The sequence below is a fragment of the Culex quinquefasciatus genome, chromosome 2 (assembly GCF_015732765.1).
Source record: "Culex quinquefasciatus strain JHB chromosome 2, VPISU_Cqui_1.0_pri_paternal, whole genome shotgun sequence".
In the NCBI taxonomy this organism is placed as follows: Eukaryota; Metazoa; Arthropoda; class Insecta; order Diptera; family Culicidae; genus Culex; species Culex quinquefasciatus.
Window position 1 is genome coordinate 128,447,425 of NC_051862.1, and position 14,490 is coordinate 128,461,914.

Below are 14,490 nucleotides of genomic sequence, written 5' to 3' on the forward strand. Positions count from 1 at the left end.
CAACCGGTTCAGATAGCTTTGCAGTTCGATCTCCTGGCAGATGCGCTTCTCCTCCTGGATGTTCCAGCGTTTTTTCCGCGCCAACCGCAGCTGGGACGCGATGTCGTCGCCAAAGTTGAGCTTCTGCTCCTTGGCCAGGTCGTGGGCCCGCATCAGGTGTTTGATCGCTTCGTCGAACGAATCCAGCTCCATCAGGCTGAGCCCCAGGAAGAAGTGCCCCTTGACCAGGTTCGGGTCCATGTCGAGGGCGCGCCGGCAGTCCGTGCAGGACGAGTCCCAGCGTTTCATCTTGATGTGGCACAGGGCGCGGTTTGTGAAGTATGTGGCGTTGGTGGGGTTTTTGATCTGGAAGAGAAATAGAATGGAATAACAAAAAATATATGGTTGTTATATTTATTCAAAAACATGAAAATCACTCTACTTTAATTGAGGCAACTTCAGTAGAGAAAATTCCTAGCATTTCAATCGAATTTTGTCTTGCTGAAAAAAAAAAAAAACAAATAATATTCTCACATTTCTCATCGGGCATTGATGGGCACGGATATCAACGTTCAAGTACGCGCCCACAACATTTGGTACCATAACCAGTATAGAAAAAAACCCAACACCCTTATTCTATTGCAACTGACTAATAGTATAATATACTGTAGCTGTTTGCATGACTACCATAATTATTATGGCAAACAGTAGTGGAACCACCACAATATTGACCATATGACGCGCAAAGGCCCGGTAATAATAGCATTAAAGTTTGTTTACCATTGCGTTTGCAGCTATGATTTGGTGTGAACTGGGGATAAAATACAAAGTGTTGAAGTGAAAAAGGTCGATCATGTTTAATTTTATATGTAACCCCTTAATTACATACATGTAAATCGGCAAAAATGTCTGAAGTTGATATGAGCACACACTTGAACTTTTTTTTTAAATCTGTTTTCAGGGCATTGAAATATACATGTTCATCTTTTAACAAAACAATTTTGAAAACGTTGGGTAGTATCATTGCCGAGCGATAGCTATTCGAAGTTAGCAGTTTCAAAAAACGGGTGCCACGATATCTCAAAACTGTTTTGGCCAAATCGGCTCAAAATTTTGGTGAAGACTCGTTAAACCGATCCCGTGTGCATGACGAAGGCCGATTTTCAAAGAGTTTATTTAAAAAAACTGACTTAATCCACCTATGTGGTTGGAGCCTTCCTCACTTATTACCAACAATGGCTGTACACAAAATTTCATCTATTTTTTGATCCGGAATAAAAAAGTACATAAATATCACTAAAGTGGTCATATCTCGAGACAGGGTTACCAGATCATCAATGTTTTGGACTCGTTGGAAAGGTCTTTTGATAACCTAACCAACGATGGGTCGGATGGTGGATCCGGACATAGCTTACATACATTTAAGGGAGATCCGGCTTCCAAAAAGTACATCAATATCACTTAAGTGGCCATATCTCGAGAAAGGGTTGCCAGATCATCAATGTTCTGGACTCGTTGGAAAGGTCTTTTGATAACCTAACCAATGATAGGTCGGATGGTGGATCCGGACATAGTTTGCATATATTTAAGTGAAATCCAACTTTAAAAAAGTACATCAATATCACTCAAGGGGCCATATCTCGAGACAGGGTTGCCAGATCTTCAATGTTTTGGGCTCGTTGGAAATGTCTTTTGATAACCTAACCAACAATATGTCGAATAGTGGATCCGAACATATTTTACATACATTTAAGTGAGATCCGGCTTCCAAAAAGTACATCAATATCACTTAGGTGGCCATATCTCGAGACAGGGTTGCCAGATCATCAATGTTCTGGACTCGTTGGAAAGGTCTTTTGATAACCTAACCAACGATAGGTCGAATAATGGATCCGGACATAGTTTACATACATTTAAGTGAGATCCGGCTTCCAAAAAGTACATCAATATCACTTAAGAGCAGTTCTCTAGGATTTCGGTCATTCGATTTTTTTTGTATTTTTTAATCCGACTGAAACTTTTTTGGTGCCTTCGGTATGCCCAAAGAAGCCATTTTGCATCATTAGTTTGTCCATATAATTTTCCATACAAATTTGGCAGCTGTCCATACAAAAATGATGTATGAAAATTCAAAAATCTGTATCTTTTGAAGGAATTTTTGATCGATTTGGTGTCTTCGGCAAAGTTGTAGGTATGGATACGGACTACACTAGAAAAAATAATACACGGTAAAAAAATTTGGTGATTTTTTATTTAACTTTGTCACTAAAACTTGATTTACAAAAAACACTATTTTTAATTTTTTTATTTTTGATATGTTTTAGAGGACATAAAATGCCAACTTTTCAGAAATTTCCAGGTTGTGCAAAAAATCATTGACCGAGTTATGAATTTTTTAATCAATACTGATTTTTTCAAAAAATCGAAATTTTGGTCGTAAAAATTTTTCAACTTCATTTTTCGATGTAAAATTAAATTTGCAATCAAAAAGTACTTTAGTGAAATTTTGATAAACTGCACCGTTTTCAAGTTATAGCCATATTTAAGTGACTTTTTTGAAAATAGTCGCAGTTTTTCATTTTTTAAAATTAGTGCACATGTTTGCCCAGTTTTGAAAAAAATATTTTTGAAAAGCTGAGAAAATTCTCTATATTTTGCTTATTCGGACTTTGTTGATACGACCTTTAGTTGCTGAGATATTGCAATGCAAAAGTTTAAAAACAGGAAAATTGATGATTTCTAAGTCTCACCCAAACAACCCACCATTTTCTATCGTCAATATCTTAGCAACTAATGGTCCGATTTTCAATGTTAATATATGAAACATTTGTGAAATTTTCCGATCTTTTCGAAAAAAATATTTTCAAAATTTTCAAATCAAGACTAACATTTTAAAAGGCCAAACATTCAATATTACGCCCTTTTAAAATGTTAGTCTTGATTTGAAAATTTTGAAAATATTTTTTCGAAAAGATCGGAAAATTTCACAATTGTTTCATATATTAACATTGAAAATCGGACCATTAGTTGCTGAGATATTGACGATAGAAAATGGTGGGTTGTTTGGGTGAAACTTAGAAAACATCAATTTTCCTGTTTTTAAACCTTTGCATTGCAATATCTCAGCAACTAAAGGTCGTATCAACAAAGTCCGAATAAGCAAAATATAGAGAATTTTCTCAGCTTTTCAAAAATAAAAACTGGGCAAACATGTGCACTAATTTTAAAAATAAAAACTGCGACTATTTTCAAAAAGGCACTTAAATATGGCTATAACTTGAAAACGGTGCACTTTATCAAAATTTCACTAAAGTACTTTTTGATTGCAAATTTGATTTTACATCGAAAATGAAGTTGAAAATTTTACGACCAAAATTTCGATTTTTGAAAAATCAGTATTGATTAAAAATTCATAACTCGGTCAATGATTTTTGCACAACCTGAAAAAAGTTGGCATTTTATGTCCTCTAAAACATATCAAAAATAAAAAAATTAAAAATAGTGTTTTTAAATCAAGTTTTAGTGATAAAAGTTAAATAAAAAATCACCAAATTTTACCGTGTATTATTTTTTCCAGTGTAGTCCGTATCCATACCTACAACTTTGCCGAAACACCAAATCGATCAAAAATTCCTTCAAAAGATACAGATTTTTGAATTTTCATACATCATTTTTGTATGGACAGCTGCCAAATTTGTATGGAAAATTATATGGACAAACTAATGATGCAAAATGGCTTCTTTGGGCATACCGAAGGCACCAAAAAAGTTTCAGTCGGATTAAAAAATACAAAAATTAAAATTGAAGAAAAAAGACCGATTTCGTAGAGAATTGCTCTTAAGTGGCCATATCTCGAGACAGGGTTGCCAGATCTTCAAGGTTCTGGACTCGTTGGAAAGGTCTTTTGATAACCTAACCAACGATGGGTCGGATGGTGGATCCGGACATAGCTTACATACATTTAAGTGAGATCCGGCCAGTGTTACCACATGCTCGTCTGTATCAGAGGGTCCAAAAATCTGTCTTATCTGCACCAAGCATGGCGAATATCTGTACCATTATCTGTACGGTATATTTTTTGTAAAAAACTTTTTTTTAACATGCATTTTGAACAATCTTATGACAACACTAAACGTTGATATGCAGCTTGGAAGGAACGCAAAACTCCATATAAAAAACACCCAAGAAACGGCCAAGGAAAGCCGTGTCTTCGCGTGACGTTCCTTCGCGCGATGTTTGTTTGCAAAAGTTCTAGTGAAAAAACTTAAATATTCAGAATTTGTTTATTTTATTGCAACTGAAAGTCATAAATGTATCAATAATTTTGTAATCGATATTATAAAATTGAAAATTCCGAATTGCCTCTTGATGCCGAATCTCAAAAAGCAGAATCTTGAAATTAAAAGGAAGGATTTTGTATTTTGCTTGAAAAGAAGTAAACCAAAGAGAAAATCCATAAACACACAGATTCAAAAATACAAATATTAAAACTGAAAAAATCTAAGGTTAAGAAAATAAAAAGAAATATACATACAAAACAAAATTTAAAAATAACAAATTCAAAGCTTTCAAATTCTAATAATTAAAAATTAATTAAATTAAAATAATATAATTTAATAATTCATACATTCAAAATCCTTCAAATTCAAAATTATAATCCAAAAAATTTAAAATTCTAAATAAAAATCTAGAATTTCAAATCATACCCAGATTTAAAATTTTAAAAATATCAAAGAATTCAAGAATTAAAGCATTTATGAATTTAAGAATTTAAGAGAATTTAAGAATTTAAGAATTTAAGAATTTTAGAATTTAAGAATTTAAGAATTTAAGAATTCAAGAATTTAAGAATTTAAGAATTTAAGAATTTAAGAATTTAAGAATTTAACAATTTAACAATTTAACAATTTAACAATTTAACAATTTAAGAATTTAAGAATTTAAGAATTTAAGAATTTAAGAATTTAAGAATTTAAGAATTTAAGAATTTAAGAATTTAAGAATTTAAGAATTTAAGAATTTAAGAATTTAAGAATTTAAGAATTTAAGAATTTAAGAATTTAAGAATTTAAGAATTTAAGAATTTAAGAATTTAAGAATTTAAGAATTTAAGAATTTAAGAATTTAAGAATTTAAGAATTTAAGAATTTAAGAATTTAAGAATTTAAGAATTTAAGAATTTAAGAATTTAAATTTAAGAATTTAAGAATTTAAGAATTTAAGAATTTAAGAATTTAAGAATTTAAGAATTTAAGAATTTAAGAATTTAAGAATTTAAGAATTTAAGAATTTAAGAATTTAAGAATTTAAGAATTTAAGAATTTAAGAATTTAAGATTTAAGAATTTAAGAATTTAAGAATTTAAGATTTAAGAATTTAAGAATTTAAGAATTTAAGAATTTAAGAATTTAAGAATTTAAGAATTTAAGAATTTAAGAATTTAAGATTTAAGAATTTAAGAATTTAAGAATTTAAGAATTTAAGAATTTAAGAATTTAAATTTAAGAATTTAAGAATTTAAGAATTTAAGAATTTAAGAATTTAAGAATTTAAGAATTTAAGAATTTAAGAATTTAAGAATTTAAGAATTTAAGAATTTAAGAATTTAAGAATTTAAGAATTTAAGAATTTAAGAATTTAAGAATTTAAGAATTTAAGAATTTAAGAATTTAAGAATTTAAGAATTTAAGAATTTAAGAATTTAAGAATTTAAGAATTTAAGAATTTATTAAGAAATTAAGAATTTAAGAATTTAAGAATTTAAGAATTTAAGAATTTAAGAATTTAAGAATTTAAGAATTTAAGAATTTAAGAATTTAAGAATTTAAGAATTTAAGAATTTAAGAATTTAAGAATTTAAGAATTGAAGAATTTAAGAATTTAAGAATTTAAGAATTTAAGAATTCAAGAATTTAAAAATTCAAGAATTTAAAAATTTAAAAATTTAAAAATTTAAGAATTTAAGAATTTAAGAAATTCAGAATTTCAGAATTTAAGAATTCAGGAATTTAAGAATTTAAGAATTCAGGAATTTAAGAATCAAATAATTTAAGTTAGACTGTAATCCATATTCATACGGACTGCAGTCCCGATTGATCCAGTTGACGGTACAAAACATGATTTATCGAAAACTTTCAATAAAATTTACTTTGACCATATTCCATTTATTAAATAGTTTAATGTGACATAATGGTGTTACCTTTCAAGAAACAAATAATAATGTTTTGAAAAACGAGGATTAAATTTTGTAATATTCAGGCAACTACAAGGCGGTTGTAAATATGTTTCAAATTTAGTGCATGTAAAGTATGGAATGCTAAAAAGATAATTTTTATTATCAAACTTTTTTTTTTGCAAAAAATGCTTTAAATGCAATAAGCAAGATTATGAATATGAAAAAATCATGTTGTTTTCATATAATTTAAAAATATACTCAAATTAATAAAAAAAAATACAATAAACTTTATGACACATTATTTTCTGTATGATTCAGTACAACTTTTATTAAATTTTTGAAGTATTTTAGATTTTATTTTACCTGTGTTCTCCTTCATTTCAAAATCATTTTTGAGAAGAATGGGAAATGCTGTAAATTATGTTATAACTTTATTAGAACGAAATGCTATAAATTATTTTTATTAGGTCCTTGTCGGTACTGAAACCTGGTTAGCAATGAGTCTGCTTTTGTAAATGCAGTTTTCTTAAACCTAAGAAAATCCTAAAACTACAGAGGATCTTGTGTGTAAATGTTAGTGGGAGGGAGCCAATTACCCGCGGCGTACTGGGGGTTAGTATTTTAAGAGAGACTCCTAGTTCAAAATATTCTAGCATAAATGGATCTAAGATCGTTAAAAAATATAAGCATGATCCATTTCTAAATGTTTCAAAAATTAAACTAGATTTAATCAATGAAAAGTTCTTAAATGTTGAGATAATTGCAATAACTTAACTATTCAATAATATCATTTTGAGTAAAAATCTGTTTTATCTGAAAATCTGTAAAAATCAGTACGGTGACCCAAATATCTGTCATCTGTACGTACAGATTCTGTACTCAGATCTTTGCTGAAAATCTGTACCATGACAGATAAATCTGTACATGGGGCAACGCTGGATCCGGCTTCCAAAAAGTACATCAATATCACTTAAGTGGCCATATCTCGAGAAAGGGTTGCCAGATCATCAATGTTCTGGACTCGTTGGAAAGGTCTTTTGATAACCTAACCAACGATGGGTCGGATGGTGGACCCGGACTTAGTTTACATACATTTAAGTGAGATCCGGATATATGTGAAAACACATTTTTATACATAACTTTTGAACTACTTATCGAAACTTCAATCTGTATAAAACTCGATCTATGGGACCCCAAACCAAGTCGAATGCAACAGGTTCGGGTCAAATCGGTTCAGCCAGTGTCGAGAAACATGAGCTAGTTTGTTGGTCACATACATACATACACACACACATACACACACACATACACACACACATACACACAGACATTTGTTCAGTTATCGATTCTGAGTCGATATGTATACATGAAGGTGGGTCTACGACGTTTTTATACAAAGTTCATTTTTAGAGCAGGATTATAACCTTACCTCAGTGAGGAAGGCAAAAAAATATTCATATAAAAAATCGACAGTTTTCGATTTTTGTAATTTTTTAAAAAGCTAAATTTCAAAATCGAACCTCGTCATGCACACGGAATATGTCTTGAGAGTCTTCACCACAAATTTCAGCCAATTTGGTTCAACCCATCTCGAGATAAAAGAGAAAAAGCGCTCACAAAGTTTGACAGTTCGCTTTGCGCATGGCAAAATTTTGAACTTAAATCGTCTCTTACTCAGTTAAATCATGAAATATGTTCATGAAACTTTCAGGAGTAACTGAAAATCATCTTTTTGGTGGATTAAATAAATTTTCTGTACACTCAAACCCCGATGGTTTGACACCAACTGTTGTCAAACGAACGGGGTCACTTTTTAGTTTGACACCCCTATAACACGGAGTTCACACACACTACCAAACGTTTGTTTTGATAGTGTGCGTGAGCGCCGTGTAAAAAGTGAGAGTTAATCACTTTTTAGTTTGACTTTGACCGTGGTACAAACTAAAAAAGTGTCAAACGAAAAAGTGACCAACCACCGGGGGTTGAGTGTACTATGAAATTTTGTGTTTTTCTACATGTATGTAACCCCTTAAGTTAATCTCTAAATCTTTTAGCGTTTTGCCTTCCTTACCGAGGAAAGGCTTTAAAATAAACCGAAAATATACTTTTTAATTAGACCCCCTAAATAAAAAATAGCACTTGATTTTTTTCGGATTTGGTTCAACATATATAGAGTGTTTTTTATAAAGTCTTATAAACATATGAAAGACAATAGCTTATGGGACCTGACTGACTGTTAAAAAAAACTCTAGATATTTTTTCCTGATTTGTTCCAATTTCAGTTTCGTGTCCTTTAGCTTGGTATTGAAAATAGAATAGTGCGCCGGCAGTGGGGACGCGCAGTCTTGTTTTTTCATGTTCATTTTCATTTCTTTTGTGTCGCTGTTCGTGTGCATGAGGTGAGGGCAACAATGCCGGATTATTTTATGGGAGATCTGTATTTTCCTATAAAAAAATCTGTATTTCATCTGTATCTTCATGCCTTATTCAGAGCCATACAAGAAATTTTTAAATTTTTTACAGAAGATTTATGCTGTTTAATCATGTTAAAGCATAATTCAATTACTAAGTTGTTGAAATTCAACTGTCCGGTGGAGGACAAATATGGTCCATTTTTACCGGAGATATGCATGAAATGATGCAAAACTTAAAGGAATAATCCTTACATTGGCTTTGATCGTCCAGTTTTCATAGCGGCGAGTTGGCCGTGCTGGTTGGGGCGCGGACTTAGTAAGCTAGATATAACTATTGCCGGTTTGATATTTTTTTAGGATTAGGGAGCGTTCTTTTATTACGTAACGCAGTAGGGGGGGAGGGGGGGGTTTGTTACGAGGGGGGGGAGGGGGTCTAAAAGTTCGATTTTTCGCGTTACGTAATAAAAGAACACTCCCTTACAGATATTTTTTCCTAGCGTTTTCCAGATGTAAATTTACACATTATTAGAGGTAAAATTTAAGCTTTTTTTCTGACATAAAAGATGTACCCCTTTTTAGGTGTAATTTTACCATGTTTTTTACCGTGTATATCAACTCAGAATCAAGTTCTGAGCTAATGTCTGTGTGAGTGTGTGTAGGTATGTGGACAAAAAAGTGTCCCTCGATTATTTCCGGACTGACCGAACGGATTTTGTTCGTTTTGGTCCCATTATATCCGTCTTGGGTCCTCATGAGTCTCTATTTAAAATCAGCAAGTTTAGTTAAGTACTTTAAAAGTCATGTTTAAAAACAATTTTGACTAAGTTCCGGAGGATTGTAAAAAGGGTGGCTTTTGTAGAAAAAAACTCGCCTTGTTATAAATTTTTAGAAAAGTATGGTCTTTACAACGCCTCCAAAAAATTGAAGTTCTCACCACCTTATCAAAAGTTATGGCCACTTAAGTGTTAATTTGAAGCTGGATCTCATATATTTTGATGAAAATGAAGGTTTCGATCGATGCTTCTGTGTTACCGGTCGTCAAGAAGAAGGTTTACATTCTTGATTAGGGTGACAAGAAGAAAATTATTTTTTCAGATGATCTCAAGAGATACCCCCTGGCTAGATTCTTTAGGCAACAATAAGAAGAGACCTGTGCCATATGTCGGATAAATTCTGAAACGATGTTTTTCCTCATACATTTTTGAGAAATTTTCCATACAAACTTCAACGATCAAAAATGTTACTCAATCCACCATTAGATGGTTGGTGCCTTCCTCACATTTAGAGTGTAATGCTAGGTAATATCTGAGATCCGGCCTCTTAAAAGTTCATAAAAAAACACTTAAGTGCGTATAACTTTTGATAGGGTCGTCAAATCTTCAATCTACTGAACTCGTTGGAAAGGTCTTTTGATTTTTTTCCAACGACAGATTGCAAGATAGATCCGGCCAACGTTTTCATCGAAATATATGAGATCCGGCCTCTAAAAAGTTCATAAATAACACTTAAGTGCTTATAACTTTTGATAGGGTTGTAAGATCTTCAATCTTCTGAACTCGTTGAAAAGGTCTTCTGAAAAACTTTCTAAAAATGGATATCATGACGAGGTTTCTCACAAAAACCACCCTTTTTACAATCTTCCGGACTTTTGTTAAAATCGTTTTTTAGCATAACTTTTGAAGTACTTAACTAAACTTTATCATTTTCAATAGCGACTTATGGGACTTATGGGACGGATCAAATGAGACCAAAACGGTCCAAATCGGGTCAGCCAGTGCCGAGATAATCTAGTGCAAATTTTTTTGATCAACATCCCACCACACACACAGACATTTGCTCATAATTCGATTCTGAGTCGATATGTATACATTAGGGTGGTCCAAATCCGGACTTTTTTGGGGCTACCCCCTGAAATCAAAGATTGACCCATCACTAGGCTAAATTCCAAATTTGAGCTCATTCTGACCACGGGAACCCCTCCCTCCAATCGCTTAAAGTTTGTATGGGAAAAATCATCAAAATGTATGGAGAAAAGCAACTGTTTTACTTTTTACCTGTGGAAGGCGCCATAATTATCCGATTCTTACCATTTCTCAAATGTAGAACCTTCATTAAATTTAGAACAACTTTCCCGAAGACACAATATTTTTTGGATTTTTTCCCGCGAAGTTATTAGCGCCCAAAACTGACCATTTTTGCGCGGCCAGCTGTAAGGGGCTACCTAACAACGATGTTTATTTCCAATTCGTACACGCACGTGCTCTCTCTCAGGTTCACTCTCTCACGAGCTGCTCGCCTGCCTGCCTGCCTGCCTGTTTACTTACAAGCACGCGCGCAGTTTCTCTGCTTGAACTTTTGTCGTCGTCGTCGTTTTCGTTTGCCGTCCGCTGCGCTGCGTTCCTGGCATGTTTATTATAATTTTCAACAAAAATAGTCGGTTTGTATTGAGATATAAAATCAAATGTAATATGTGAACAACAAAACGAAAAAAAACACAGCAATAGATATCATATTATAAGAGCGTGTGAGAGAGAATACAAATTTGATGAATTAGTTCATCCATGAATCGTCATCTGTTCTGATCCAAACCTAATTGCAAACGTTTTGGATTTTAATTTATCTGCTTTTGTTACAAGAAATACCATGAATTATTTTTTAGATAAAAAAGGAAGGAATTTTCTTTAGATTTTTTTAAAAACTGAATCCAAAAGAGTATCTTAAAGGAAGGCCGCAACTGCAAGATCTGAAGGTTGTTAACGATTGTGCAGAAAGAGATGTTTCCTGAAACGAAAATTTACAGGTAAACTGACAAAAATGATAAACAGTTGCAATATTTGTTGCAGGTGATCTAGGAACACAGAAAGAAATTTCCAGAAAGTATAAAAAAATAATTTTAGAGAGTATGAATGAAAATTTGCAGCAATAATTGTAAAATTGCCTTGATTTGTTCTGATTTGTAATAAAGTATATTTTTGTTAAAGCAAACTACCTAAAGGAACAACATTTGTATTACCTGAAGATTTTTTTCAAATAATTGAATCATTATCATGTTTCTTTAGCATATACGAAAAACTGCGTGTAGTGCTTGGAAAAACAAACAAACCCTGTTCTCATGACATTTGCTGTATTTTTTTAATTGAGCCTAAGCTGTCTTTTCTTTAAACTATTTTTTTCAGCGCAGTTTTTTTTATTTTTGACATAATTTAAGAAATTATATGCTAAATGTATCTTAAAACAATCCTGCTATTTTAGTTGAAAATTATAATAAAAATGCCAGAAACGCAGCGCAGCGGATAGCAAACGAAAACGACGACGACGACAAAAGTCCAAGCAGAGAAACAGCGCGCGCTTGTAGGTAAACAGGCAGGCAGGCAGGCGAGCAAGCTAGTGAGAGAGTTTGAACCTGAGAGAGAGCACGTGCGTGTAAGAATTGGAAATAAACATCGTTGTTAGGTAGCCCCTTACAGCTGGCCTCGCAAAAATGGCCAGTTTTGGGCGCTAATAACTTCGCGGGAAAAAATCCTAAAAATATTGTGTCTTCGGGAAAGTTGTTCTAAATTTAATGAAGGTTCTACATTTGAGAAATGGTAAGAATCGGATAATTATGGCGCCTTCCACAGGTAAAAAAGTAAAACAGTTGCTTTTCTCCATACATTTTGACGATTTTTCCCATACAAACTTTAAGCGATTAGAGGGAGGGGTTCCCGTGGTCAGAATGAGCTCAAATTTGGAATTTAGCCTAGTGATGGGTCAATCTTTGATTTCAGGGGGTAGCCCCAAAAAAGTCCGGATTTGGACCACCCTAGTATACATGAAGGTGGGTCTAGAAGGTCAAATTAATAATTTCGTTTTTCGAGTGATTTTATAGCCTTTCCTCAGTAATGTGAGGAAGGCAAAACGACCCTTCAACCGTAACCGAATTTGCTCAAAATTGGCACAGATACTTATTTTTGCCTTAAGAAATCGAGTCAGGGGATATTCCTAATGTCGATTTATTTTATTGTCACCCTACACCCAAAGTTAAAGAACGAAGGGATAGTCCTCACGAAAAGAAACGTGAGGAAAGTGCTATTTTGCGAGAGTATAGTCCTTTCGCGTGTTCATTCGTTCATTGGAACAGTTCATCCTATTGAGTGGCTTATATGGACAAATGACCGCCATATAGTCACCGAACCATGGTGGCTCATACGGCAAAGGCAAGGTTCAATGTGCCGATGGTTTTGGGTTCGAGTCTCGGTAACGGTACTTTTTTTTGATAGATGAACTTTTTTTGAAGATGATTTCATGAGTAAAGTACTTTCGCTAATTTCGGGATTTATTCTCTCAGTCGGCACACAGTACCATTTTACTACCGAATCGTGCTCTTTATCCTCTCGTATACCGATGTCCAGTTCTGGGTGTACTCTTGATCCGTAGTCATGAACCATGTTATTTTTACCTGCTGGCCAGAAACAAAATTATGGAAAAGTCTAATTTGCATGCTTAGCCCCAGATATCAGGTGATGACAGCCCTCGCACTGCTTCTAATTTCATTCCACCTATTTCACCCATTTTCATACAAAACCTTTTAATTTCTTATAAAGAATATATAATTTGGCAAAAAATTCGCCAGTTTTTGCACAATTCATAACGGCAAAAGACAATGAATTTCATTTCATTTATTGTGGCGCCAATCTACCCATGAACCCTTAATGCACGTCAGCTGGGACGTCGTCGTCGTCATCAGTCTAAAGACCGATAAAACCAGCCTGAACTCAATCCTGCTGATATGCAGGTAACGATTGTCTGGCTGGCTGGCTGCCTGCAACCAACGTGATTTCATTCATGCTGTTGATTTACCAACCAAAGAAAGAAGATTCAAATCGGTGCTAATTCCATTCCCACACAACCGGGTTAGCGGGCCCAGCACTTTTTTTTCCTAACGGAACCGTTAAAAAATTGAAATTAAATATGTCTTTATTGAACTTTCTTATAATAATTACATTTCATTTACATTCTAAGTGGTATGGCTACATGCTCTTCATCTTTGTTATATTTTTCGTTTTCTTATTAACTGTTCACATTCATTTATTTACTTCAAATTGTTTTACATTTTTGCATTGAATCGAATACATTTGGGTAAAAAAGAAAAAAAAATCACTTTAACAACTAATCCTAACTTAAAACTAAAAAAGTAAATTCATTGAAATATTCAAAATCACTAGAACGAGTAAACTACGAACTGTATTTTAAGATGAATGCTCCAAGAGTTCTTACTTGTTCTTGGCGAGTTTTGCAACCACGCAGTGTTGTTGTCATCTCGATGAAAATGTTTAGAAGTTCTTGTGGTGAAAACAGGTCACTACTGCCTTCATCCGTTGATGCTGGTTGGTTTTCCCTCGGTTGCTGACTGAAGCCAGGAGGTGTTGTATTCTCTGCAACTTTTTGCCGCTGATTCAACGGCAATGGCTGCAGATTTGGAACCACTCGAACAGATCCCGCTCCAGGTGACGCCAAAGCAGGGAAATCCACGTCCGTGTAAGTTGGTGGTGTTTTGCGACGATTTGGTTGGTGCCTCGTCGTCGCTTGCTGCCGAATTTTTACAAACTCAGCTCGTTTTGGGCAGCTTCGATTCTTGGTCGAATGGTCGCCGCCGCAATTGAAGCATTTCACTTCGATGTTCTCGTTGATTGTTTCGCAAGCTTGAGTTTTGTGCTCACCTCCACAGGTTGCACAACGACTCTTGATGAAACAGTTCCTTCCACCATGTCCAAACTGCAAACAGTTCGAACACTGTGTCACGTCACGGTGCACTGGACGATAACGTTCCCAAGTCACGATGATGTTGAAAATTGCCCGAACTGATTTCAGCTCAGACGGCGTTGTCGATCCTTTCTCGAGATGAACCAGGTACAGTTGATCACGATACTTGATGTCCTTGTT

General features: G+C 33.7%; 1 protein-coding gene across 4 annotated transcripts in view; it reads right to left on the reverse strand.

Annotated features, from left to right (window-relative positions):
- Positions 1-14,490, reverse strand: part of LOC6042236 (E3 ubiquitin-protein ligase CHIP) — a 41,419-nt gene that overhangs the window by 7,978 nt on the left and 18,951 nt on the right. For all 4 annotated transcript variants that reach the window (XM_038252161.1, XM_038252162.1, XM_001851323.2 and 1 more), the window contains one exon: positions 5-345. In XM_038252161.1, coding sequence (XP_038108089.1) covers positions 5-345 — 341 coding nt within the window. The remainder of the gene's footprint in view (positions 1-4; positions 346-14,490) is intronic.